This window comes from Strongylocentrotus purpuratus, unplaced genomic scaffold (genome assembly GCF_000002235.5).
Source record: "Strongylocentrotus purpuratus isolate Spur 01 unplaced genomic scaffold, Spur_5.0 spur5_scaffold_20, whole genome shotgun sequence".
Lineage (NCBI taxonomy): Eukaryota > Metazoa > Echinodermata > Echinoidea > Camarodonta > Strongylocentrotidae > Strongylocentrotus > Strongylocentrotus purpuratus.
Window position 1 is genome coordinate 4743211 of NW_022145606.1, and position 26942 is coordinate 4770152.

General features: G+C 39.2%; 1 protein-coding gene across 5 annotated transcripts in view; it reads left to right on the top strand.

Annotated features, from left to right (window-relative positions):
• The window catches only part of LOC587953 (dynamin-binding protein), a 56937-nt gene that overhangs the window by 4959 nt on the left and 25036 nt on the right, over nucleotides 1-26942 (top strand). For 4 of the 5 annotated variants that reach the window (XM_030992651.1, XM_030992648.1, XM_030992650.1 and 1 more), the window contains exons 2-11: nucleotides 10900-11103; nucleotides 12073-12159; nucleotides 13063-13200; nucleotides 15892-18354; nucleotides 19299-19445; nucleotides 21417-21509; nucleotides 22516-22592; nucleotides 23227-23368; nucleotides 24101-24264; nucleotides 26322-26402. In XM_030992651.1, coding sequence (XP_030848511.1) covers nucleotides 10908-11103; nucleotides 12073-12159; nucleotides 13063-13200; nucleotides 15892-18354; nucleotides 19299-19445; nucleotides 21417-21509; nucleotides 22516-22592; nucleotides 23227-23368; nucleotides 24101-24264; nucleotides 26322-26402 — 3588 coding nt within the window. In that variant the 5' untranslated portion in view covers nucleotides 10900-10907. The remainder of the gene's footprint in view (nucleotides 1-10899; nucleotides 11104-12072; nucleotides 12160-13062; nucleotides 13201-15891; nucleotides 18355-19298; nucleotides 19446-21416; nucleotides 21510-22515; nucleotides 22593-23226; nucleotides 23369-24100; nucleotides 24265-26321; nucleotides 26403-26942) is intronic. The other variant, XM_030992649.1, reaches the window with a different exon arrangement.

Genomic DNA, 26942 nt, shown 5'->3' on the forward strand with positions numbered 1-26942 from the left:
TATATCTGTTAGGTGCGTGTACATGTTCTAAATATCAACTTAAGTTCTGAGGCCAATTTCACAAAACTTGTCATCAGTGACAAATGACAGTTTTTGATATGTAAGCTACTGAAATCCTTGCTTCTGATTGGTTTTATATCAGCAGATTTGTCACTGATTTGTTGTCATTTGTCATTGAAAAAAAGAATTTGTGAAATGGGTCCAAATTCATGTTTTAATGAAAATGTTATAACAGAATTCTAGTTTTTTCATGTGTACAAAGTCTATGGCAAAACAGAATTTCTGTTTTTCAGCCCATTTGAAACAGAATTCCAGATTTTCTGAAACGGAAAAGATTATTTTTTGAAACGGAAAATCAGTGTCCCTATACAATGTACATGTAGCTTAGACCACAATGTCAGGTCACATTTTGGTGTAGCCCCATATACACAATACTACAGTGCATGTGACTTTTAGCCAGACTGGGCCAATTTCTCATCACTGTGATGATTCTGAACCTCACAGTATATACAATGAAACATGATCAATCTTTTCCAATCACTTCCGCACAGTTTGTGCCACAATGCAATTATTAACCATGATTTTAGGCCCGATATTTGTTCATTGCATAACGAATCACAAAAATAGTGTAAGTGTTACGATTTTCTTCTTGAAAAATGAAAAGTTTCGAGGTACACGTAAAAGGGGTTTTTCGCTATTTTTCCGTTCGAAATTGCATTTTTCGTTTCAAATGGTCATTTCCGTGAATTCTGTCTGTTTTCCGTGATCCCGGAAATCAGTGTCCCTAATCGTACACTCCACACTCTTTAGCTCTTTACTTGTAAATATGAGGGCATTTGAAGAGCTAGCCTACAGGAACTTTCAGGATTGTAAGACGGGTTATCCGCATCATGGAGACAGTGTGGGAAATTACTCTTGGAGAAGCAGGTCATGAAATATTCACTACCGTAGCAACCATAGCGTGCCGAGGGGGTCATTGCAGGATGCAACGTCCCCTTGAGCCTATAAAAACAGCCAGGCCTCTCATAGCAGTTGATATTTATAATATCAATTTCACCAGTGCCTTTGATAGGCACCTACATGTACAGTGTACATGTGCAACATAGTTTTATCGGTGCTCAACAAATTTCAGGTTTGTTTTGGATTGGATTGTAAGACGGGTTATCTGCATCGTGTGTGAACAAGGCTACATGGAGACAGTGTGGGAAATTACACAGGGAAAAACAGGTCATGAAATATTCACTACCGTAGCAACCATAGCGTGCCGAGGGGTCATTGCAGGATGCAACGTCCCCTTGAGCCTATAAAAACAGCCAGGCCTCTCATAGCAGTTGAATATCAATTTCACCAGTGCCTTTGATAGGCATGCACATCTGCAATGTAGTTTTATCTGTGCTCAACAAATTTCAGGTTTGGATGGTAAGACAGGTTATCAGCATCGTGTGTAAATAAGGCTACATGGAGACAGTGAGGGAAATTACACAGGGAGAAAGAAGCTAGGTCATGAAATATTCACAACCTTAGCAATTGTTTTCAAATATTAATCTCACCAGTGCCTTTGATAGGCACCTACATATTGTATGTACAATGTAGTTTTATCGGTGCTCAACAAATTTCATGTTTAGATTGGATTAGATTTTAAGACAGGTAATCAGCACCGCGTGTGAATAAGGCTACATGTACATGGAGACAGTGTGCGAAAATTACTCTGGCACTAGAATCAGGTCATGAAATATTCACAACCGTGGTGATTAATCTGAAAGAGCAACGATTCTCATGAGGATATGCAAGGAAATCATGTACACAATGATTTTAGAGTGTGAACATGTACCCTGTAGGTCGCTAAGCTATGCTGTATGGTGTCTCAGATGTGCACACCAATGCCTGTCTTGATTAGAATTTCAATTTCGAACTGATATGTAACACAATGCTGGTTGCTTTCAATTCCTATCTGCACTAGTCTGGCCATGCTTGATTAGACTTCCCTGCATGGTCACTGACAGGTGGTTATCTCATCAAATCAGCTGTCAATTAACATAACAAAAAGGTGACCATGGAGGATCAACGGGTACTGCTTAGGCATCGTTGGCTATATAGAGGGCGCAAGTAGCTACAAGTAGTGCAGTCCCGCTTAAGGGATGTTTCATAAGAAAAGTCAACCACGATTTAGTTTTGATAGTATACTAATGATGCATGCAAATGAGTTCATTATACGATCTACCACACTTGAGTTGAGGCTGTATGCATTTATCAATAGATGCATACAGCCTCAACAAGAGCTGATAGATGTTGTGATGAGTGGATGAAAACATGCATCATCTACAAAACTTCTAGATCATTGTTATTCAATATTAACAGAAATTAATTTCAAGATTTTGTTGGTGTCATTATGGCTGACAAATAAATCCCAGGGCTTACTAGAAGCATGCACACAGAGATAATAGAGGTTAAAGCGCAGTGCTTGGCGAGTATAGGCTCACACATACTATGTATGTAAGTGCACTTTCATGACCATGTACGTACAAAGTTGCGCTTAACGTCCATGTCCGTGTTTGACCAATAATTTGATTAGGATGTACACCGTAGGCCTACTGTAGGAGTGAGTTGTAATATAAAAGAAAATAAATCTTGAGTTATGCTTGACATGACAGTTTGCAATGCATGACATAAATAGTTGTAAATCATCTACATATGTACATGTATAGGCTTACCGGTAATTTTTTAGTAATGTATGAAATTACTATGTTTTGTTCATTTTGATTTGTAATGTGTGATGAGTCATTTTTCATCAAACATCTACCGGTACAAGGCCTGCTGTACACAATCTTATTACTGAAAATAGAAACGAAGAAGGTCAACGTAATAACATATAGATAAAGGCCATGCATCCAGGCATCATAAGTATACATTTGAGGCATGTGAGAATCCTGCCACCAGTACCTAGCCCGCATACATGCACATGTAAATTTAATTAGATTGCAATCAATAGTGTTAGCGGAGGGTGATCGTAGGTCACTTGAGACCAACGATTTTGCACCCCCCCCCCCCCCCCCCGATCAATTCTGTGCATTTGCTGGAATGGGTATTGGGGATTCTACATTTGCTCCAGTGACGATTGATCATTGCTCGAGGCATTAACCCTTTTGAAACAATTATTCCTCATTTTGTGGCATGATTCAATAGCATTTGAATCAATGCCCTAATAAATTCATGCAGTCCTGAGCGTACAGTGTACATACATGTACAATGTACATGTACATGTACAGTGTATATTACCAATACTGTCTTTTGAATTACCCACTTGTGAAGAATTGCATGCTTCTGTGCTTGTAATTCCCCGTAAATTTGAAAGAGGATGTCATTTAAGACACACTTTTGCAAAGATTTTCTCCCCAAAATGTTTTTCTAAAGACAAATTGATAAAATAATAGACAATTTGGGTTTTGTGTTGTACTCAGAAAACCTTAATGTAACATTCTTTCATCAATGTTCGATTAGATGGGTTTACCCAATCAAATCGAACATTGTCTTAAATGACATCCTCTTTCACATTTTGTTATACTTTAGACAGTTTAGACAGGGAAGTGTCAGTTACCTCCCTGGTTTAGAGAAGCTTTAAAGCTTATCTGCCGTAGTTTACAGGAGGAATTAGACCGCTCTGCAAGGTCACTGGACAGGTGGTTATGTCATCAACTCAGCTCTCAGTTAACATAAGAAAAAGAGGATCATGGGGGACCAATGGTCACCGATTAGGCATTTTTTGTTATATAGAGGGCGCAAGTAACTACCAGTAGTGCAGTGGGCCTTTAAAGATTCTGTTTGTTTGTAGTACATGTACATGTGTATATGTACAGTATAGCAAACTGTGTCTATCTGGGGTAGATGTTGAATTACTAATCCTTATGTATTGAATGTATGCTGTACAAGTCTATATAAATGGACATGTGCTTGCCTCATTGCTTAAACAAAGTCCACCCTCTTAATTAGCCCCCCCCCCCCCCCCCCCAAAAAAAAAGAATAAGTTAGTGAAAGTTTGAGCAATTTCTGATTAAAAATAGAAAAGTAATGCTTTTTTGAAGTCGCCATCAGCGAAACACAAATTGGGAAGACTGATGTATCTTTTTAGGGCTCCTCCAATTTGCTCTGTATACAAAGGTTGATAACATTTAATTTTCTTGGTTATTGATGACGGAATAGATGGATTTCAAACTTCCATACAGAGAATACATGTATAAAAACACAGTTTGATTTAACTACATCATATATTTATGGTTGCATGTACATGTACGTGTACACAGTTTGCTATGTACAACATAATTGTTGAGAAAATACAGAATGTACATGTACAACTCCAAATTATTTAGACATTTGATGTCCTATAAGTTATTCAATATTTTGTTGTTCTGTTTTTACAAATTGACATTGAATGTGTCTATCTACGCTCCTACACCTGCAAGGCCAAATAACAGAAATTATGTGTTTCTCGTCCCCACTCGCCTCCTTTCTGGCTGCCGCCTCCTTCATTTTTAAACTATTTACTAAATTCAACATAAAAAAAAGCCCAAACAAAAAAAGCCTGTGATATATATTTTGTTCAAATTGATCATCATATTTGTTGTCATACATTGCATCAGTATACTCACATAGCACAATATCTGTGAATAAAATAACAATAGGCTTGGCCAGCTAAAATTAGTATGGCAGCCATCTTGGACAAAAATTTAAAAAAAATAAGAAAAATAGTAAATAGTTATGCCCTGCCTGCTCCTTTTATTCAAAAGTCTGGACGAGAAACAAGTTATTTGTCTTATTTGGCCTACATGTAAAGAGCTACTAACTTAAAACCATGATCAGATCTGAGATATGGGTTATCACTTATCACTAACAATGTATGAGGCAAAATAGCTTGAAGGACAGCATTCAATGTGGAGGAGAGACGGGTATGGGGAAGGAAGGAAGAAGGAAGGAAGGAAGGACGGGCATGGAAAATTGGCAATGAAGTAATTCACACAAGGAAGAGATGTTACAATTTAACATTTTTTGAATCATTGAAAATCTTTCATTGTATAAACAAAAGAGTTCAATATATTTTGGGAAACAGAAGGGTTATTCATCGATGAAAGTTAGCATTTCATTTAAGACATACTGATTTTTGTTTTTCAGTCATCAAAGGAAACCTAAAAAATGGGATAGAAAACTGAAATTGGATGACATGAAGAAAAAGAAAAATAGGAACACAAGAATGGGGTCTCTTTGGCTGCCAGAATTATGTGGAAAATAACAGGAATTAAGAGAAGGTCCTAGACACCAAGACTGCGAAAAAAACGTGCTTGTCTCAGTAAAAAGGGATTATTTATTTATTTATTTATTTATTCATGTAAAATGCTTTATTCAATCATTTATGACTAGATAGCAGAATTGCAAATACTTTTACAACCATAATAAATGAAATGGATACATGAATGAATAAGAATAAATTACTATCAGTAAAAAATGCATCATTTTTGACAAATGATGCAATCTAGGCATCAATAAAGGTTTCTCATGATAAAGATGCATTTAGTGGGCCTACAGGTCTACTACTGGCAGCTTTTTCATGACAAATATTGGATATCTAGTACATACAGTACTGTATAGGGTTAACTCCAAGTGCCTCCTCTAAGTATCAAGGAATATTATGTATTATTAATTGTAATGATTATAATATAGGAACTGCATAATGTATAAATTTATGTATTAACTTAAAAGAGGATGTTTTTACATCTACATGTATTGTCAACTAAACTATGCGTCTGACAGATTGAAGAAGATGGAAGCACATGCAGTAGCTCTCTAGAGTGCACAGTAAGATCTTTACATTTTCATACCTAAAGGAAGCAATCTATACGTTTAAATGTCAATGCCTTTGCGTAATAGCAAAGTGTGTCGCCAGCCAGCTAGCGAAACAGTCCAATTGCTCTCACCCCTTGTGTCTGTGTCTGCCTGGCTGTGCGTGGGTGCATGTTCGTGTGTGGGTGAGGGTTTGTGTGTGTGTGTGTGCGTGGGATGATCAGAGCAGAGGCTTCCTCGCCAAGATTTAATGAGCACGCATGTATTGCACACCATCGCATATCAGCACTAGTGAATAGGTCCTGCCTCGTTACTATCAGAGTGCAGTGTGCTCATACATGTGGATGTATTTGGCAGGTGGCTATTTAGAATGGTTATCATACCATCAGTGGTTGGCGGACAGTGTGCTGTAGAGTCTGTGTGCTGGAGCATTGGGCATCTAAATGTTTCCCTGTGAGTTGGAGTGAGGTTCCTGCATGGTGTCTATGTACTTGGTTGTTGGAATACAGTACTCTGCTGACAATTTTTACTGTAGCAGTTTGGAATAGAGGATTTATTTTAGTTTGAGGATATGGAGCATGTTTCTCAACTTTGAAGTTTTTTGTGAGATCTGTGCCAAATACAATTTTAAAAGGATACGTTTAAAAGGATTACTCATGGCAGGAGGGATTCTATTCTTGGAACAAGGGAGCCCAAGCTAGCTACTTGACATGTTTTGAGTGAATTAAACATGAAATAAACTGTGCATTTCATTTTTCATAAGGATATCTTACACGTTTAGAAGGGTAAGAATAAATGTTTCCTCCTCATGTTCAGAAATGATGAGGGTTGAATGATTTCCCGATTCCCTTCCTTGGTTGTTTTGTTTTCTTTACACCGAGTAATGCCCAGTATGAATTGAGAGTCATGTATCAAGCAATGTCGTTTGTTTTTATTAAACACACTTTGACTTAATCAGATTTACCTGATAGTGAAGCTTATTTTTCAGATGTGAATTATATGTACATGTACATACTCCAAATTAGTATAAAGAAATCTGTAAATTTCAAATAAATGGCCTTTAAATTTGTCTCTCCTCTCCCAAGTGAACAATTCAATTTTGTTATCATTCTTTATATCTACATTTTTGTTTTTCACTGCGTTAACATCTTCATTAGATAACATGTGGGCGAAACTGTAGGCAGTGTGTACACTGTTTGTTCATTCATTCATTCATTCATTCAAAATAAATGGAGAAAAAAAATAGTTTGTTTTTAGAGCCCATTTGATACCTGTTTTTATGCAAAAAGGGGTTATATTTTGTTGACAATTTTATTACAATTAATATAAAAACAAATCGGCCATAGGATTTCAGAAACCTCACTGATTCCTTATAAAGCATACCCAAATTTACTGTAAAAATTGCCCAATCCTTTGTCGCTCAGTGCACTCGCGTCTCAAAAATCTCCCTGATTACAAAAACCAAATGTTGGCAGCTATGCTAGAGTGCCATTCCCTTTTTTTTTCCCTGTAAAAAAACATCCTTCCACGATTACAGCTTGTCTGATTCCTGACCTGAACATGTGTTAGATAGACTACCGTAATGAAATTCTTCCAGTTGGAAATGTATGCAACTCTGATGGTTAAACCCTCTGGCTCTTTTAAGTTCCAACTGTGTCGGGGCAATCAAAATATGTGTAAGATGATGCATAGTTAGGATATAGATGCACCGTCGCGTGGGCTCTCGTGGGAAATTTGACACCATTCGGGAGTTTAGTGTTTACCCAATATTACATGTAGGTGTTGTCAATCACCAGGATTAGCCTTCAGTTTTTTGACGGACAAGTTTTGCTTTGCATTTTCTACCATTCACCCTTTATGGACTTTTTTTTGTTGGTATATACATGTATCCCTCATCCGAAAAACCCTCTGAGAAACTACATTGTTGGGGGTATTTCTTGATGGGACTACGGGTTTGCTGTTTGCGAGGTTCATACACCCATCAATGGTATTTTCACCAAGTCTGGTGTCAGCAAATTATGACCTACTGCACATGGCAACTAACGATGTGTCTCCCTTTAAAGGGATCGTTTAACAATGTTAAATCTGAGATGCACGGCACTATGTGGTATCAGTGTCTGTGATATGGTGTTATATTGAAGCCCTAACAAAATTGCGCTTCAAAATGATCAAGAAGTGCCTCCAAAAAGTAAAAACCTTTGAGTGACCGGTTTTACCATATTTTCCCCAATAGACTGTAGTGTTATGTAGCGTTTGCCAAATGCAAAATTTGATTTAGATTTTCAATCATAAATATCTTCCTACCAGTAATCAGACAGGTGATTGACTTGTAAAAGTCATAGGGTTCCTGACCGACCTAAAGGTTTATAATTATCATCGCAGCATGAGCTAAATCAAGGACTTTTTTTAAAGGACCTAAGACAAAGTTACCGGATCCCTTTAAGAAAAATTGAAATTGCGCTCCTCCTTTGCATGACTGATAGTCCGAGGAGGGGCGTTGAAGCAGATAAATTAATGAATCGAGGACGATTTATTTTCACCGTTTTATTGAGTGGCAGTCTAATGGGGCTGTGTGCAGTCTAGTACTGTCCATCTTGCTGTATGCCTGGATTTGTTTACCCATCTGTCTACATCAGCTTCTCTGAATATTTGTGCCAGATATACTTTTTCGCCTGGATTCATTCTTCAATCAAGACTGCTCTCCTTGGGTAGTGGAATTTTGAAATACTCTCCTATTTGACTCACCGTTGCTCAATGCAGAATATGTGCTGCTGGTCATTGCTTTGGAGCTACTAGTTAGCATTTGGTACATGTAGAAGAGAACTCAAATTTCCACTGATCTTTTAAACTGAAGAGGTCCCACTTTGTGTATTTTCTTCACTCTTTTGAAAAGTGTGAAGAAAAGAGTACTTTCACTTGTGTATCATTGAATGCACCATTGAAGCGTTAAAGAAACTTCCACGAGAAAGTAGCCAGTTTAGTCATGGGTTTTAAAATAAATGACCTCTAACTGCTCATGTGCTGATAAACTGGCCTTTCCCTCGGAAACCTCTCTGTGTGAGCTCAATGCAATGACGAATCAATCAATTTATACCCATGGTCCGCATACCTAGAAGCTAGCCACCGGGCTTCTGTGCACACGTGTGGACTGATGAATGCTACTTGTATGAAGCTTGTATTGTCCTGATACAGAATCCAATTGAAACCAAGTTGAATTGTTTCCTAATGTAGTGTTTCTTCCGGATATTTGAAAGATAAAAGATGCAAGGCCAATAAAGCAGAATAAACAATTTTGAAATACCATTGTTTTTTTAAAACTACCTTTTACTTACTAGAAAGAGCCATGCTAGGAAAAAAAAATCCAAAGTTTAACCCTACATGTGAACAAGCTTTAAGGATTAGATACTTTAATATGCAGGATGATTCACTCAAGCTGATTCTCCATAATAAGAGCCTTCAGTGAGCGATGATCGCTGGCTGGATGCAATCTCATTTAGGGCCTCAACTAATCAATATGGACTAATTTCCTGCCTGCATGGGAGCTTAGAGAGGGGGAGGGAGGGATAGATGGAGAGAGTGAGAGGGAGGGAGGGAAGGAGAGGGGAAGGGAGGGAGGGGGGGTTGGAGAGAGAGAAACGAGAAGGAGAGAGAGAATGAGAGTGAAGATAAGGAAGTGAGAGAAAGAAAGGGAGGGAGGGAGGGGAGAGGGAGGACAAAAGAATGGGAGAAAGGGAGAGAGAGAGAGAGGGGAGAGAGAGAGACAACGAGAGAGGGGGGGGGGAGAGAGCCGGAGAGAGAGATATAGAGAGAGGGGGAGAGGGAAGATGAGAGAGCGAGAGAGGAATAGAGAGAAATGGGGAGAGAGAGAGGGAGAGGGGAGACAAAGGGAGAGCAAAAGAGATAATGGCAGAGATGAAGTAAGAAATGGAGAGAGAAAGACAGGACCAGATAGAGAGAAGGGTGGGCACATGAAGTGAAAGAGAAGAGATATATTTTAAGATAGTGTGTATTAATAAAGGATGGGGGAGGAATGTCGAATGGAAACCCACACTTACTCTACCTGTACGCGCGTGTTAAAGTATCCGCTCTGTGTTGTTGAGGAGTATCTGGTGGCGTCTAAATTAGATTACCGCTCCTCCTCCATAATATTGAATCAATATGCCCTTCATGTTGTACGCAACATACTGTATACAGGGCTGAGAAATAGAACAATATTGTATATGTATACGTTCCCCATCTGTACAACTATGAACTAGTGTGGTAATTGCATGTAATTATTGATTAAGATTTCCTGTGTCATTATTGGACATGTGATAGTCAAGCATTAATCAGTTCTAATCTTGATAGGCTCTTTTTAATTAATTCCCTCTCCAGCAGCAAGAGGAGTTTGGGAAAATGAATCTTTACTTTAAAGGGGAATTCTTTTCAATTCAATATTGGTTTTATTTTTTAAAAGGTTCTATATCATTTTACATTGTTTATGCACTGTTCCTACTATGTATTATATCTTGATGTAACACACTGAATTTCATTATCTGTAAACAATTATTTTACATGGTGGATAAATAAAACAAACAAAAACAAATATTACATTATTTTAAGAGGCTAACCATATTTCTGTTTCACAAACAAATAAATCAATCACATGCACATTTTATTATTAATTTAGTTATTTTACTTTACTTTACTTTAATACCTTGCTTGTGTACTTTACAATTTCAGGTTTAATTTGATTAAAGTCAAGTCAATCCTTCAATTCAATTTAGTTTCAATCTACTATGATTAACTTGAATTTGATGTATTTTGATTTGATTTGATTTTAAATTCAATTTAGTTTCCATTTACCTTGATGAACTTGAATTCAATCTATTTTAATTTTGAATGCAATTTCAGGTTTAATTTGATTCAAGTCAAGTCCATACTTCAATTCAATTTAGTTCAAATTCACCTTGATTAACTTGAATTTAATTTAGTTCAAATTTGATCTTATTTTGAAATAAATTTTAGGTTTAATTTAATTTAAATTAATTTAATTCACTTTTTTTTCAATGTTGTTTCTTGTTGCCATAGAGACCATCATGGAGGTGGGGTCGAAGGTGGTAGCCATCTTTGACTTTGAGACGACTGAGCCCGGTGAGTTAGCTCTGAGAGCTGGTGATCAGGTGGACATCACATCATTGATCAACGAGAGCTGGGTCAGTGGGACGTGCAATGGAAAGAGTGGTACATTCCCAGCAAGCTTCGTCAAGCCACTCAACGATGCGGGCTCAAACAGTAAGCTTGATTTGTCTTTTTTTAAGTAGCGGTAAATAAAACTTGTTTCCTTTTTTTTGGTGGTATTCCACTCTTTTCAGATTAAAAGTAAAATGCTTGTGGCAATTTTTTTATGTTCAAAGTAAGTAGATTCCTGTTATTTTACCTGATTTGTTAAATGAATTTGATGACTACCTGTTGTTTACTATAAAGCCGCATTTAGAGATGTCCAGGCTAAATCGCTCACCTCTCCCTTTTTTGTTTTTGTTTTTGTTTATTTTCTTCACTCTTTCTCTCCGCTCTGTCTCCGTGTTTGCTCCAGACTTTTCAACTTAGTACCCCCCCCCCCCCCCACCGTAATACAAAACAGCAATGTACTGATAATGGTGTACATACAGTACATGTTGCATTTCAAAAGATATTCATCGCCTATTATGTATATTTTGTAGCCTTCTCAGGTTCTATTAACTTTAAAATTGCACTTTTAATTTAAGTTTCATTAGAAATTGCAAATACAAGACAAGTTGAGGAGTGTTGTAATGGAAAATATTAGCAATGTACCAAAAATGTGTTACATGTATAAGGATTTAAAATATACAACATGAAGAGAAACCTGACAGAGACAGTGATACAGCTCAGTTTTCACCTCCCAGGCACAGGTGACGCCAATTACTTAATAATTGTAATGATAATAATAATAATAGTAAATATACATCCCAAAGCTGCAATGTATTCTCTTGTAGCCGTGGAAGAATTTGTTAAATTGTTTTTAGTTGCACTTTTAATTCAAATTTCATAAGAAATTATAATTACAAGACAAGGTGAGTCCTTGTAGGTGATTATTATCATTTCAAATTTGGGTAATGAAAAAAGAAAATGTTTTGTAATAGATCGGCTGTAAGACAAGACATAATTCCATATGAATGCCATTTTGAAAGGAACATTCTAAGTGTGTATTCTTCCTTTATCCCCCTTTTGTTCTATCTGTAGCATCAGATAAGAAAGTAGCCTCATATCAAGTCACAGCTATCCAGGATTATGACAGTTCTACAGATGGCGATCTCTGCTTCAAGACAGGTTAGAGCATGGTTACAAATTATGATATTTATGATGATAATAATAACGATACTAAATGTTTGGAAGTGTATATAGAGGCAATCCATTGCTTTGTGATGATTTACATTCACCTGAAATAAATTGAATTATAATAATATAGTTGAGAATTTAGGAATCAATCAGATCAGTTTTTCCAAATTTGTATCATTGATAATGTTCCGTTTTCACTGAAACTTTCAGATTATCTTTAATTGCACATCAAGCATTGAAGTCACTTACTTAGCACCATTTTCTCTCATGTTAACTATGTTACCAAGCCCCTATTTGATTGTGTTTTATTCTGTGGATTTCATCTCTTCGTGGAGTTTGATGATTTTCCTTTTTACTGTTTAAAAATCATCTTCAAGCATATTGCGGGCACTCAAATTCAGGGGGGATCAATGCTAGGCCGGCCCTTTCAGGGTGAAGGAACGGGCTTCGTTAGAAATGTGTAGACATATGGTCCCATTAAAACAAGTTTGATTATATACAGTAGGCTTGCGGTTGCACCATGTGAGAGAGGGAGGATTGGGAAGTCCTGAAAAGGATATCTCGATACTCTTTCGTTCTTGAGTGTGTGTAGTCCTGAAAAGGACTGTTGGTGTAGTCTTGAAAAAGACTGTTGGTTATCTTTCTTAGCTTATAGTTCTAAGGAGAACTATAGCGCAGGTTGGAGAGGATAGGTGGCAGGAATGGCTTGACATTCTAAATAGGTTGACTATCCGTCGTCAGGATTGGGGAATAGCTGGCATGCGTGAGCTTAAGTCACTTTTATTTCATCTCTTTGTGGAGTTTTATTTCATCTCTTTTATTTCATCTCTTTGTGGAGTTTTATAAGTTATATCTCTATTTTGTTTAACATTATTATTTTCTTTGTTGATACAGGGGACATGATAACTGTTTCCAATGAGATTGACGAGCACTGGTTACAGGGCTCTATAGGAGAGAGATCAGGGATATTTCCTGTCAGCTATGTGAATAAGGATGCATCGCTCCAACATAACAATCAGGCTTCAACACATGGTACGTTCATATAACAGCCCTTACTAGTTATCAATCATAATAATTATTGATTAATGATCTAATATATTAATAATGATGAGAATTATGATGGTGATTGTGATAATGATGATGGTAATAGTAGTATTAGTAGTAATACAAATAATAGAAATAATGATTATAACAATATTAACCCTTACTGTACTGGGGGGGGGGGGGGGCCTGGGAGGCCCCCCCCCCTCGACATTTTCAGAGATTGCGCCGCAACCGCTTGAAATTTTGAATTGTCGTTTCATGACTTTTTTCCCTCAAGTCTTACGCACGTTTTGATACCATTTTCGTCGCAATCGGATATACCTATGAGGTGTTACATAACAATTAGTATGCGCATGTCATCAAAAATATGCTATAATTGCATATATTCATGTACAACCAGAAATGTGAATACAGGTTTAGATGTATTCCTTCCTAAGTGGGTGATATGAATTGATATCGAATTGCTTTTATATGTTTCTCAAAGTAACTTGATGTATTCCAGAACAAAAGAATACATAAGAAATAAAAACAATAGATATAATAAGAAATAAAAAAACAATAAAATACATAAGAAAATAAATATTTGAAAATCGCATCAAATTTGCATAAATTATCATTATTAATTACATTAAAATAAATATTTTGTGTTAGAAAAGAAGTTTCATATGAATAATGAGTTTCAACATTCAAAAAGTGGAGTTTGACACATTTTCTGTAAAATGCATAAAATTAGCATTTTGCATAATTAATTAGGCTATAACGACAAAAATTTGCATATTCGCAAAAAAACTAATTACACCATCTTGTTCGTTAGGTAAATATCTACAAACATGCAAATTTTCGTGTTCATCAGACATCCGACGGCCGAGATCATAGGGGGGGGGGGCCTCCCAGGCCCCCCCCCCCCCCCCCCCCCCCCCCCCCCCCCCCCCCCCCCCCCCAGTCAGGAGGTGCTCAAAATAGCCCAGTACAGTAAGGGTTAACAATTGGTAATGATAATGATGACAATACATAAAAATTGATTATTGCATTACCTGTCTGCTAAGAAAGCATGACATGTTTGTTAGTAACGGCTTTAAGTCCTCTCCGATGAACTTGGTTATAAGGATTAATGTCTTCCAAAGGGCACAAGCGCATTGACTAGGTTTCGAGCCTGAGCCCGCTACTCTGCCACTGAGCCATCGCACCTCCTGTGATGACGATGATGACTATGAATATAGTAACAATAATGATGAAAATAATAATAAAACAAACAATCATTATACTTTGATGTGATGCAGCTGCTTTGTAAATATACTTTCCTGCACTTATGCAAGGGTCACTCTGTGGCCTGGACCCACCCTCCTCAGGTCATCACCTTTCTTCACCTGAGCCAATTATTTGTAACCTCAGGGTTTCACCATCACTTCTTGTGCTTTACAAAAAACAAAGGCAAAGCATCACTCTTATCAGCAAATGTGTTAGTCCAGGCTTCACCCTTTGAATTATTTGCATAGGTGATGCTTCACTTTTGTCAGTTTTACATAGGTGAGGCTTCACTTGTGTCAGTTTTCCATAGGTGAGGCTTCACTTTTGTAAGTTTTCGGCCGGTCTGAAGCTTCACCACTGTTTCACCATACTGGCCATTTGCAGGCTTCGACTCGAGCGCACGGCACTGCTGTGGCGTAATACCTTTGTGGAATACGTCAACATTGAAATCTCGCGAAAATATAGGCTAAGTTTTATGCACAGATTTCGTTAATAATCAATCGTAAAACAGGGTCGGAGTAGTACCGTCTCAAAATGATCGGAAAACTCTGAACTTTCTATTTTTTTTCAACTCACCTCGCAAAAACTTGGGGCCAAAACTTGGCACGATCTGCGCTGCGCATGCTGGGTACAATACCGACAGCTCGTAGGCTACTAGTCTCGTTTCCAGACTTGAGGCTGGCCTTTCAGGCACGTATACTGCGAATACTCACGCAACTAGTTATGTGTAGGAGACTAGTAGACTACTCGAAAACGATCTCGTGAAATCTCGAAATCAGTTTCGCTGGAGAAAAGTTCGGTGACCTCAGGACGATCACTCTGCGAGTGCATGAGTGACCGGAATAAAAATTAAATAGTTGTTTTGAAACGCACGATTTCGACATGATTTCGACATATTTTCGACGCGACCGGTAGTGGCTTCGATGTCACATCACCTGAACAAACAAGGCGACCGATTGGATTCGATGTCACATCACCAGAAAAAACAAATTACTCGTCAAAGCTTCACACATTTCATCAATTTGTATAGTAAAGCTTCACCCAATGAAGAAAAACGAACGTTAGGACTTCACTACAACAACAAATAGGTCAGGGTCAGGCTTAGGCGTCGAGTCGACGTCGATATTTGGCGACCTCTGAGGAGGGTGGGTCCAGGCCACAGAGTGACCCTTGCATTAGTTCAGAGTAATTTAGATGTTTTATTAGCCAGGAACGCCAATGAAATGCCTTGGAGAAGGAGAGAACTACATGTACACTGAAGACTATAGCACCACTGCTGTGCTTTTAATGTTGCTATACAATGCATCAACATGACTTTTGCACTGAAAGATCCAGAATTGATAAAAATTAATGAGTATAACAGAAACGTGATTGTGCAGAAGAGTTGCCTGTAAAAACCCTCCTCTTTTTTCCATTTTTTGCTCTTTTCAGATTACCAGGCAAGAGCCACTCAGAAAGTAACAGGACAACTCAGTGAGGAACTAAGCTTCATGGTCGGTGACATCATCACCATCACGGGCAAGGTGGATGATGATTGGTTGAAAGGAACAATAAACGGCCAATCAGGAGTCTTACCAGCAATATGTGTGCAAGCGCTCGATTCAAACTCATTAAATGGACCAAAGACTGGAGGAACAACCCATGATTCTGATTTAAACTTTGATGTATTAGACAAGGCATTCCAAGGGACCAGTACTACGTCGGGCGCAACGGGAGAAAGGCCAAAGGCAAAGACGCTATTTCCGTTCAGTGCGGAGCGAGACTGTGAGCTAAGCTTTATGGATGGTGAGACTATATATCTGAGAGAGCGAGTTGATGAGAACTGGTTTGAAGGGGAGCTTGATGGAAACGTTGGACTCTTTCCTGCAGAGTTTGTTCAAATCGTTGTGGATATTCCTCCTGGGTACGTCCCCCCTGAGACAAAGTCCAAGAGTGTTCCGTTGAAGCAAGGTAAAGCATCCGGTAACCCAGTGCTGTCATCTTCATCAACGCAGGGTGAGGTTGCTGTTGTTAAACCACAATTACTGGATGTTGGGCAGGGTAAAGGGGCCCCTCCTATAAAAGGCAGAAGAGGGAAAGTCCTGTACGACTTTAATCCAGAAACAGAACACGATGTCTCCGCCAAACAGGGTGACATCGTCACCATCATGAGTAAACCAGACAATGAATGGTACGAAGCAAAGAATCCTGCCGGCAAGGTTGGCTTCATCCCAATCGCTTATGTGCAATTATTAGAGAAACCTAGAACTCCTTCATTTAAGAGACCTGCTCCTCAACCGCCACGTGTCAAACCTTCAAAGAAAGGATCTGCCCCGAGTGTTCCTACAACCGCACCTGCGGATAAGAATGCCAATGAATTGTTTTCACTTGGGACACTTGAATCTCAGAACCCCAAGCCTGATTCTGGAGGTGGTGGTGGTTTGGATGATCTACTGTTCTTTGACCCTCTTGTTGGGGGTTCTGATCCTCCCCTCGCTCCAACAAAACCAGCTACCCATGCCTCAGATCCTTCTCTTCCTCATGCTTTCAAAGCAGGCGGCAGTACCTTCAAGCCAGTGTCGTTTGCAGGAAAGAGTTCTGCCAACACTGCAACCGTCGCTCCCATGACTGCAGAAACCCAAAGCTCAACTCCCACGCCACCTCCTCAACCTACAAGGGGGAATTCCCTTCTTGACATGAGTCCTGTTGACTCACCGATGTCTCCCATAATGATGCCAATGTCCGCAGTAGATGTGAGCAACGCATCATCGGACCCCAGACCTACCATGACCAAACAAGAGTCCCTAGACAGTCTTTCCAAGTTTGATATCCTAGCTGCAAGGCCGTTCAATCCCACTAGCTCTAAGCAGATCAGAAGCGTGCAGCGTCCAGTGAATAGGGGAAGCAGTATAGACGCAAGTGCCGCCGTTCAGGCCACCGCTGCACCGTCCGGAGGCTCAGAGCCTGTGGGCCAGGATCCAGAACTCTTGACGATATCGCAAGTCAATCAGGACTTGGATCGTGCATTACTTGAAGGAAGTTCCCCTAACACCAGTGCAGGGTCGGGACTTCTGACCCTCTCACAAGTGAACTCTGACCTGGACAAGGTTATCCAAGATGACGGGCAGGAAATGACACCAAATTTCAATGCAGCGTTCAGCAGCGAAATGGATGCGGTCAGTAACGCTCCGTTTGGCTCTGAGCAGGACGATTTCCGACCGCCCATTCCTCCTCGTCAACCTTCCCCCAATCCATTCGCAGCAGCTGTGGAGGAGCAACAGGCAGAGATCCAACCCACCAAAGCATCCTTTAATCCCTTTTCTGCTGTTACTCCTCCAGGAGAGGGAGACAGTACCTTGGACAATTCCTTTGCTAATTCCTTTGATCCTCTACAGAGCCTCCCAGACGCCAGCCTCCCGCGAGACGACAGCATCCCATCAGACATGTCTGATGATGCCTTTGCCCAGGGTATCAACTTCACCATCAATTCCCCTCTCAGTATTCCCGCAGAGAATCCTCAGACCTCTACCTCCTTTAAGCTTCCCCCTCCCCCGTCTCCTGGTAAGCGTCCCATCGCTCCTCCTAAGCCGCAGAAGTTTGATCCTCGGACCGCTGTGCCCCGCCCAAGACCTAGGTCCAGCGTAGACAACATAGAGGCTGTGTTGCCTGCTCCTCCACTGCCATCGCAGAAACCGGTCCTTCCGCCCAAGCCTGACTTGGATCTCTTGACCGACAACCAGCGTGCTGCCAACCCCGAGCTGGCTAACTTTGAGGCCAGCATTCAGCAGATATTTGACACCTCAAAGTGGGAGACAGAGGAGACGGACGTGTCTGGTCAGCAGGCTCCTGCTCCTCCACCTCCTGTCACCAGAGGTGCATCTCTCCTGGATCAAGATCTCGGTGTCATCAGTCAGGGTAAGTGTAACTCTCTCTCTCTAATATCTTAACAGCTATACGTTCAACATACTCAGGACAGAGGTTTAAAAAGGCCAGAACTGATCAGCTATTCTCTTCTGATTGCCAATGCTGGTTATTGAACAAAAAAAAATCTAACATATTTGATTTTACTTTGGTCTTTTTGTGTTGCTGTTGTTGTTGAGGATTGCATGAAATTTGTTGACCTGTAATGGGCATTAACGCATTTCACATTTCATCCAATGCCTTTCCTATGGTGCAGTTCTTCATTAGAATTCATCAAGCTCAAAAGCACACCCTACACTTGCTACATAACATCCCAGTCACACAAAGATCATAATTATGAGCTAATTATTCCTACGGTTTCAGGAATTCTCCAGAGATTTAACTCTTTCCAATCGATCAGTTCTTTCTCCCCTTGTGCAGTTCTTTAGCAACATTCATCAACCACTAAAGAACTCCCTACATTTTCTACTGTGGGTCATATCCTTGTAGAACTTACATGTACCGGTATGCTTCTTCAACACAGTTTCACAATGATCATAACTATGGGCTAAATATGCCTAAGATCCCTGGGGGGTGTTTCACAAAGATCCTAAGTTGAACTTATCTCTAAGTTGGACTTAACAATTATGGAAAGCTGTTAGCATCTATGAAAATGTTTTGTAAAAGATATTTTAAAAGGCATAAAATGTTGATTCAAATCATTCATGACTTCTATTATCAAGGAGACTTCAGGCTCTTGATGTGAAATTTACAAAAAGTCAAAAATATTTGAATTTTCACTATTTGATATATTTTATTTTAAGGCTACAAATGGCTCTCCATAATTTGTAAGTCCAACTGAGAGATAACTTCAACGTAGGATCTTTGTGAAACACCCCCTGGAGTTGTCCAGAGATCACCTCTTTCCAATTGATTCTATTCTTTCTCCCCTTGCTCAGTTCTTCAGCAGCATTCATCCACCACTAGAGGGCAGCCTTCACAGGCAGCTGTTGGTGATCTCCTGGGAATAGGTGGAGTAGAGGAAACAGCGCCCCCACAGTCCAACAAACCCAGTCGACCAGCTCCCGCAAGACCAGTCATGCCAGGTACGTGTTAACAATGAAGATGCTTGCTCTTCTGCCTGATTTAATAAATTGGCCCTGATTGATTATTCAAAGCCACATTTAAAGCCCCACCACACTAGTTTGGCCAGGAAGGATTAGACCTCCCTGCATGGTCACTGACAGATGGTTATCTCATCAACTCTGCTCTCAATTAACGTATGAAAAAGAGGATCATGGGGGACCAATCGTCACCAATTAGGCATTGTTTGCTATATAGAGGGCGCAAGTATACAGTATGTAAGTAGTGCGGTGGGGCTTTAAAATATGTTGAGGTTTTAATAGATAGTATCTGGACTCTGAATTACCTTGAGGTACAGGGTTCGAATCCCTTTCACACCACTAATGCCCATTGGCAAGACATTTATCTTGACTCTCCCCACTCCACCCATGTGAAGTAAATAGGTACCGGGTAGGAATTAATTACTTGAAATTGACAGATGATAATGATTATTATTTAACAAAACACGCCCAGAAAAACACAATCCAATCCAAAGAGTATACAAAAACAAAAAACAACGACAACTATAGAAACACGTTCTGTATACAAAAAAATGACATGTACTTTGTGCTGTCCATGTTCAATGTTCAATTTCATAAAGATAATGCGTTTTTATCTGTTTAAACACATGCTGTATGAGAATTCTTTAAACAATCTTGATTCCACCAGACATACAAACAAAATATCACACCCTTAGAGAAGCCCTATCTTTTGAATGGGATGGGGTCAATGCACTGAGCAGTGAGGCACTGTACTGGTTTGAAGTGAATCTGCTTCACTGCACGTATACAAAGTCTAATACCAGTCAAGAATGTGAGTGCTTAGTGCTGCATTGTATGTGTACGATGCATATAACTTACTGATAGAGAGGGAGGAATCAGAAAGGAACTCTATGATACACAGTTAAACCTCAACTGACCAGGAATTTGTGGATTACTTAGAGTATATTGCTTGCAGTTGCACAGGTTGTCCTTATTATATATCATTATTCAAGCTGTATATCGAGTAAAGGTAAGGTTTGCTTGTTCAGTACATTGTATTTTCCATATCATATGTACTTTGTTCATGGTATCAAGTATGTTTGCTGTTTGATATACATTTAGAATAAACTGTATCCTTTCAATGGAATGGACCTATTTTTCTTCTGTTTCAGCTTTGTACATGTATATTGAGTGTATGTTATGTTTCAGTCACTGAAAACCGTTTTATCTTGCATTGGAAAAGAATCACACTTATTTTTTCTTTCTCTCCTTTCTATCTCCCTCTCTTTCTCACTTGCATTCCCTTACAACCTCCTCACCCTCTTCTCTCTCTCTTTCACATTCCCCATTCCCCCCCCCCCCTGCCTCTTTCTCTCTCTCTATTTTGATTTGGCATTTATTCATCTCTGCTATCTCTCGTCTTCTCTATCTTTCTCTTCATGTGTCACCCCCCCCCCCCCCCCACCATCTGTTACCGGTCTTACTTTATCTCTTTCTCATCAACCTCTTCCTACTCTTTTCTTACATATTTACTCCTTGTCCCTGATATACAATGTACACCTCTATGTAACTGTTTCACTTTTCCTTCATTCCCTCCCCTCTTTCTTCCCCCTCTTTTCACTATTTTCTCTCCCTCTTTTTTTCTTCTCTTTCTGTCTTCATTTCTCCCTTTCTCCCTCTTTATTTCTCTCCCCCTTTATCTCTCTCCCTCTTCATTTATCTCTATGTATCTCTCTCTGTCTCTCACTCTTTATCTGTCTCCCTCCCCCTCTCTCTCACTCCCTCTCCCTCCTTCTCCCTCCCTCTCTCCCTCTCTCGCTCCCTCTCTCACTCCCTCCCTCCCCCTCTTTCCCTCCATCCCCTCTCCATCTCTCCCTCCCTCCCACCCTCCCTCTCTCTCTCCCTCCTTCCCTCTCTCAATTCCCCTCTTTCCCTCTCTCTCCCTCTCTCTCTCCCTCTTTTTCTCCCTCACAGCTAAGAAGAAGGTACCCCCCGGTAGGCCTGTTGCTCCTAGACTAGGTCCAGACATGAGGAAAGATGAAGATGACTCGTCAGGGCCAGGCGCAGGTGAGACCAAGATCCAGACCCATAAGCCATTTTGAAAATAAGCTTATTTTATTTGATTTGATTTGATTTATTGGTTTCTGCATCTTTTTTTCTTCTTCTTTTTCATCATACATTTTTATGAACATAATACGGTTTGATACAATATTTCAAGTGTATATAATTGTATATACAAACAATATACCAAATTAAGCAAATATATTGAATGAACATACATTAGATGCAGGAGGGCTACAGATTAAGCAAAGTAGCTTGACATGTCCGCAGCCCTCAACCTAGATACAACAATAAAAATAAAAATAAAAACGCAGAAGTGCGACTTGCAGAGAAGACAAGGAAAGGGGAGAGAAGGAGCATTGATTTTCTGTTAATACAAAAGATCCCAAAATATCCCAAATTATACATTATAAATTATACATTGAGAAGTCCCACTTTGTACATTTAAGAATATTTATTTCCAAAGTGATGGAGGTCCTTAATGAGCGCCACTTGAACCATGTGGTAATTTTGCTGGAGATTATGTTGTTCCACCACATATAAAGGAAACTTCACCCAAGAAATATTTTTTCGTCATTCTGAGAGATTTATTGTATTGCCAATTATTCTACAAGATTCTCCCGCAAAGTGTATGAGAGACGTATAGATTACAGTTTCTCAGGACAACATGGGCATCACCATTTCAAGATGAAGTGACGTAGTATGCAAAATTATTTATCAAGTAGATGCATTCAAGTATATAGATGCTTGCTTTAATCTAACAAAGATCTGGGCCCCGTCTTACAAAGAAATGATGTCAATCGCAACTTATTTGCGATTGATAGCAAATTAGCAATCACAATTATGTACATAAGAGATAGGAGACTGCAAACTTGCGATTGATTGGAGGACTTGCGATTGATTTGGATCAATCACAACTCTTTGTAAGACGAGGCCTTGGATGATTGCATATTTGTGTACACCATGGGCAATCTATTATAAAAGTTCCTTGCTTGTTCTTTCTGTAACACAGTGAATGGTGAGGCTCATACTGCGGAGGCTATTGCCGCTTTGGAGAGCGGGATAGCACAACTCAAAGAAGAGATTGAGGTAAGGTATTTTTTTTTCCCTTTTTTTTTACATCTCCCTTGAATAGATTTCCATGTACAAACAGCATTCTTTTATAAATGTAATGCTTCCTGGGAGAAATTTCAATAGTTTAAACATATTTGTGGCTTACACCCAGTAAATAAAAGATTGATTGATCGATCTGTAATTGAAAAACAAGTCAGGAAAAATCTTGGAACCAGGAGGATTTTGTTGATCAAAGTTAATGTGATCTTATAGTAAATAGCTCTTACAGATACTCTGATGTGATTGGTCCACACCTCATCACCTCATATCTATAGTGAGGATTGTAGTTAGCATAATTCACTCCAGGTTATTTTCCGATGTTATATTGCGCAACCAGTCAAATGATTATATCTTTAAGCAACCCTGCACGTAGTACCCCGCACTCATTGTTTGCACTGTCTTAGCAGCAGGCATTTGACGCGGGAGGCTGGACGGCTCAAGAAAAAAAAAGACATGAAATTGTAACCATCAAATGTTGTTTTAAAATTGCACTGTCATCAGGGTACTTTTGCACAAAGCGTATGACACCCCATTGATATTTCTGGTCAGCGCAAAACCCTTCATGCAATTAATAATGTGCAATGTTGCACTTGTTCTATGATGATAACAGGCACAGAGACTGCATAAATCCAACCTAGTGAGGGAGTGTGCGTTTGTTACTGTAGACACAGACAAAGCAGAGCTACAGCTGCAGATCGCTGACGACGAACTAGACATCTTGGACAAAGAGAGACAAATCGAAACTTTACAAGGTAAGTGGATTTTATTCTTTGCACAACAGGCCTTATGGAGAAGGTTGAGTTCTGGAAAGAGGTGAAAAATAATTTGTGAGCATTATCATTGCTAATATGCAAGTGTGGAAGAACTTCAGATAAAAAAATTTCCCTGAAAAGCGTGGCTCTTCAAATGCCTTCATATTCTAAATATAGCATGTATCATCATACAGATTTTTATGCCACAAGTTTGTGTAGTCCCATATACATCATTCTGTGTACAGTGCTTGTAACTTTACCAAGATTGAGCCAAATTTCTTATCATTTTGTTGATTCCAGAACCTTGCAGTACACACCAATACTCATATGCTTGATTCCACAACGTTTCTTTCACAATGCAATCGCATGACCAGAATTCAACTTGTAACATGCAAGAACTTCACTCAACCTCATTTTGAAGACCCATTGGAAGAACTATTGTCCATCTCTTTCATGTAACTTGCAAGTGTACAGGATCGGACAATATTTTCGATTCCCGATACAGCACGAATATCCTTTGGCAAGGCATTAATCTTCATTTGCCACACTCGACCCAAGTGAGGTAAATGGGTACCTGGCATGACTTAATTCCTTGAAATGCTGTAGCGCTGTAATGACAGCTAGGCTAAAGGGGGGGGGGGGGTAATAATTAATGCACCTTGGAATAGAATTTCTAGATAGACGGTGCTATAGAAATGCCTATAATTATTATTACTAACTTTGTTTCAATAGAACAACTCACAGTGCTGATGCCTGAACCTATCCCAGCACCAAAGATGACGCCTGCAGACTTCAGAGAAAAAGTTGTCACAGAACTACTGAAGACTGAGGATGATTATGTACGAGATATCAAGCTGTGCCAGGAAGGGTTCATGACAGTCTTACAGGAGAATCAGGTATGAAACTAATAGGACAGAGAAAGAAAGGTACACAGACAGAGAGACAGAGCTAGAGAGAGAGAGAGAGAGAGAGAGAGAAAGAAAGGTACACAGACAGAGAGATAGAGACAGATAGAGAGAGAGATGAGGAGACAGAGAGAGATGGAGAGTATTTAACAAACTACTGAAGACCGAGGATGATTATGTACAAGATATCAAGCTGTGCCAGGAAGGGTTCATGACAGTCTTACAGGAGAATCAGGTATGATACTAATAGGCCAGAGAAAGAAAGGTAGACAGAGAGAGAGATAGATAAAGAGAGAGAGATAGAGAGATGACACAACAGAGATAGATGGAGAGTCTTCAAAGAACTTCTGAAGACCGAGGATGATTATGTATGAGATATCAAGCTGTGCCAGGAAGGATTCATGACAGTCTTACAGGAGAATCAGGTATGATACTAATAGGACAGAGAGAGAAAGGTAGACAAACAGAGAGAGATAGAGAGAGAGAGAGAGACACAGACATACATAGAGATGACTAGACAGAGAGAGAGATGGAGAGCCTTCAAAGAGCTACTGAAGACTGAAAAGACTGAGATGCACAGACAGACAGACAAATGCATTTAAGCAAATAGATAGATGGACAGTCAGGGAGACAACTTGAGAGAGAGGAAGTAGTTAGAAGTATTGATGAAATAAGAGAGAAAAGGCACTTCAGGGGGAAAAAAGACTTTCAATTGTTAACTATTAAAGTGGCATGCTTTTAAGTGCTGTTTTGTTTTGTTAACTGTCTTTCTAATTGAACAAAATTTGCATGAAAAATGTAATCCATCCTTGTTCATAGAACAGTTGTACACAGTAATGATTATTGATATTTGTATGCTAGAGTTGTGTGTATTATGCATGAAATTGTGCTGCAATCTTTAATATATATGTATACACAAGGAAGAAGCAATCCAGCAATATACACTGTATACATGAGAATGCAAACATTCATGCAGTTTGTAAAATATTGGTGTTAATTTATATGTATAGTCATTTGCATGTTATTTGATTTTGTTTGGCCCTTGTATGAACATGTATAATATATATATTTACATAGATAGAGGTTGATAAAAAGCATGTTGTCCTATGTCTTGCCTATCAATGCAGATGTGTACACCATGTGCAGACCTAGTCCATTATAAAACTCAAAACTCTTGAGTTCGTGAAACTTTGACAAATTGTGCAAGTGCTTCAGATCTTAAAGCCCCTCTAAAGTGTTGGAAGCCCCAACAATTTGATTTGCAAATTTTCATTCAAATGGTATCAGTATGTGAATTTATGTTTCCTGGGTACAATATAAAATCCAAATTAGGTATTCTTTTATCAATTTTTGTCTACAAACACATTTTTGGGGCAAAATCTTTGCAGAAGTGTGTCTTAAATGACATCCTCTGACATTATGATGCAATTTATATGAAATTTTGCCATCCAATTTTGGGGGAATTTAGGGGCTCCCAATACTTAAAGGTTTAAATTCAATGAAATCATTTGAATGAAAAATTACACAAAACTTAATTGTGGCTATGCAGAGGATTCACGTTGCAAAAAAGGTTCTGATACGGCAATCCTGGCAAGAATCCGGTCAAACTTTTGCCAACGTTTGAAACAAAATTGCATGCCCTTCTGGTTATCATCATATGTTTTGTTTAGTGCCCCTAACCACCGTTCCCATCGTTGTGCATTTATTTGCTTGTCTCCCTTTATACCAGATCATAATCAATGAGATATTGGCAAGAATCCGGTCAAACTTTTGCCAATGTTTGAAACAAAATTGCATGCCCATCTGGTTCTCATCATACATTTTGTTTAGTGCCCCTAACCACCGTTCCCACCGTTGTGCGTTTATTTGCTTGTCTCCCTTTATACCAGATCATAATCAATGAGATATTGGCAAGAATCCGGTCAAACTTTTGCCAATGTTTGAAACAAATTGCATGCCCTTCTGGTTGTCAGCATACATTTTGTTTAGTGCCCCTAACCACCGTTCCCATCGTTGTGCATTTATTTGCTTGTCTCCCTTTATACCAGATCATAATCAATGAGATATTGATTGTGAAAGCCGAGGAAGAAATGGAAGAATTGGAACGAGCGGCAGAGAACAAGAAAGCGGTCAGAATTATGCAACTTGATTTGAAAGATGCAGATTAAACTAACCAATCATAACAAGCACTTTGGATTTCAAATCATTACTAACCAATTGGCTTCTTATTTATATGTACTTCAGTTACACTGATAAGATTGGCACCAGGGGGTGTTTCATAAAGGCTAAAAAAAATTGTCTTTAAGTTGGACTTAACTATAGCGGGCCGTTCATGCACCTGTCTGCTCACACCTTTTACTGGCGTTAGTCTTTCAATGGACGTACAAATCATGGTCACAAATCTACAGAAATGACATTTTGGGATAATTCATTATTGAAGGGAAAAACATTATCTAAAAATCATAATGGTGAGAGCAAACAGTGGCATTAACAACCTGCCATAGTTAAGTCCAACTTAAATTCAATGTTAGCCTTTGTGAAACACTCTCCAGAGCAACTTCAGACCAAAGAATCGGTCAAAGATCTGTAGGTTTGAATTTGGTTTGGCATCAGTTTGGGGTCAGTTCAGGGTCACTTTGTCTCGAGTGTGACTAATGTAATGACAAATT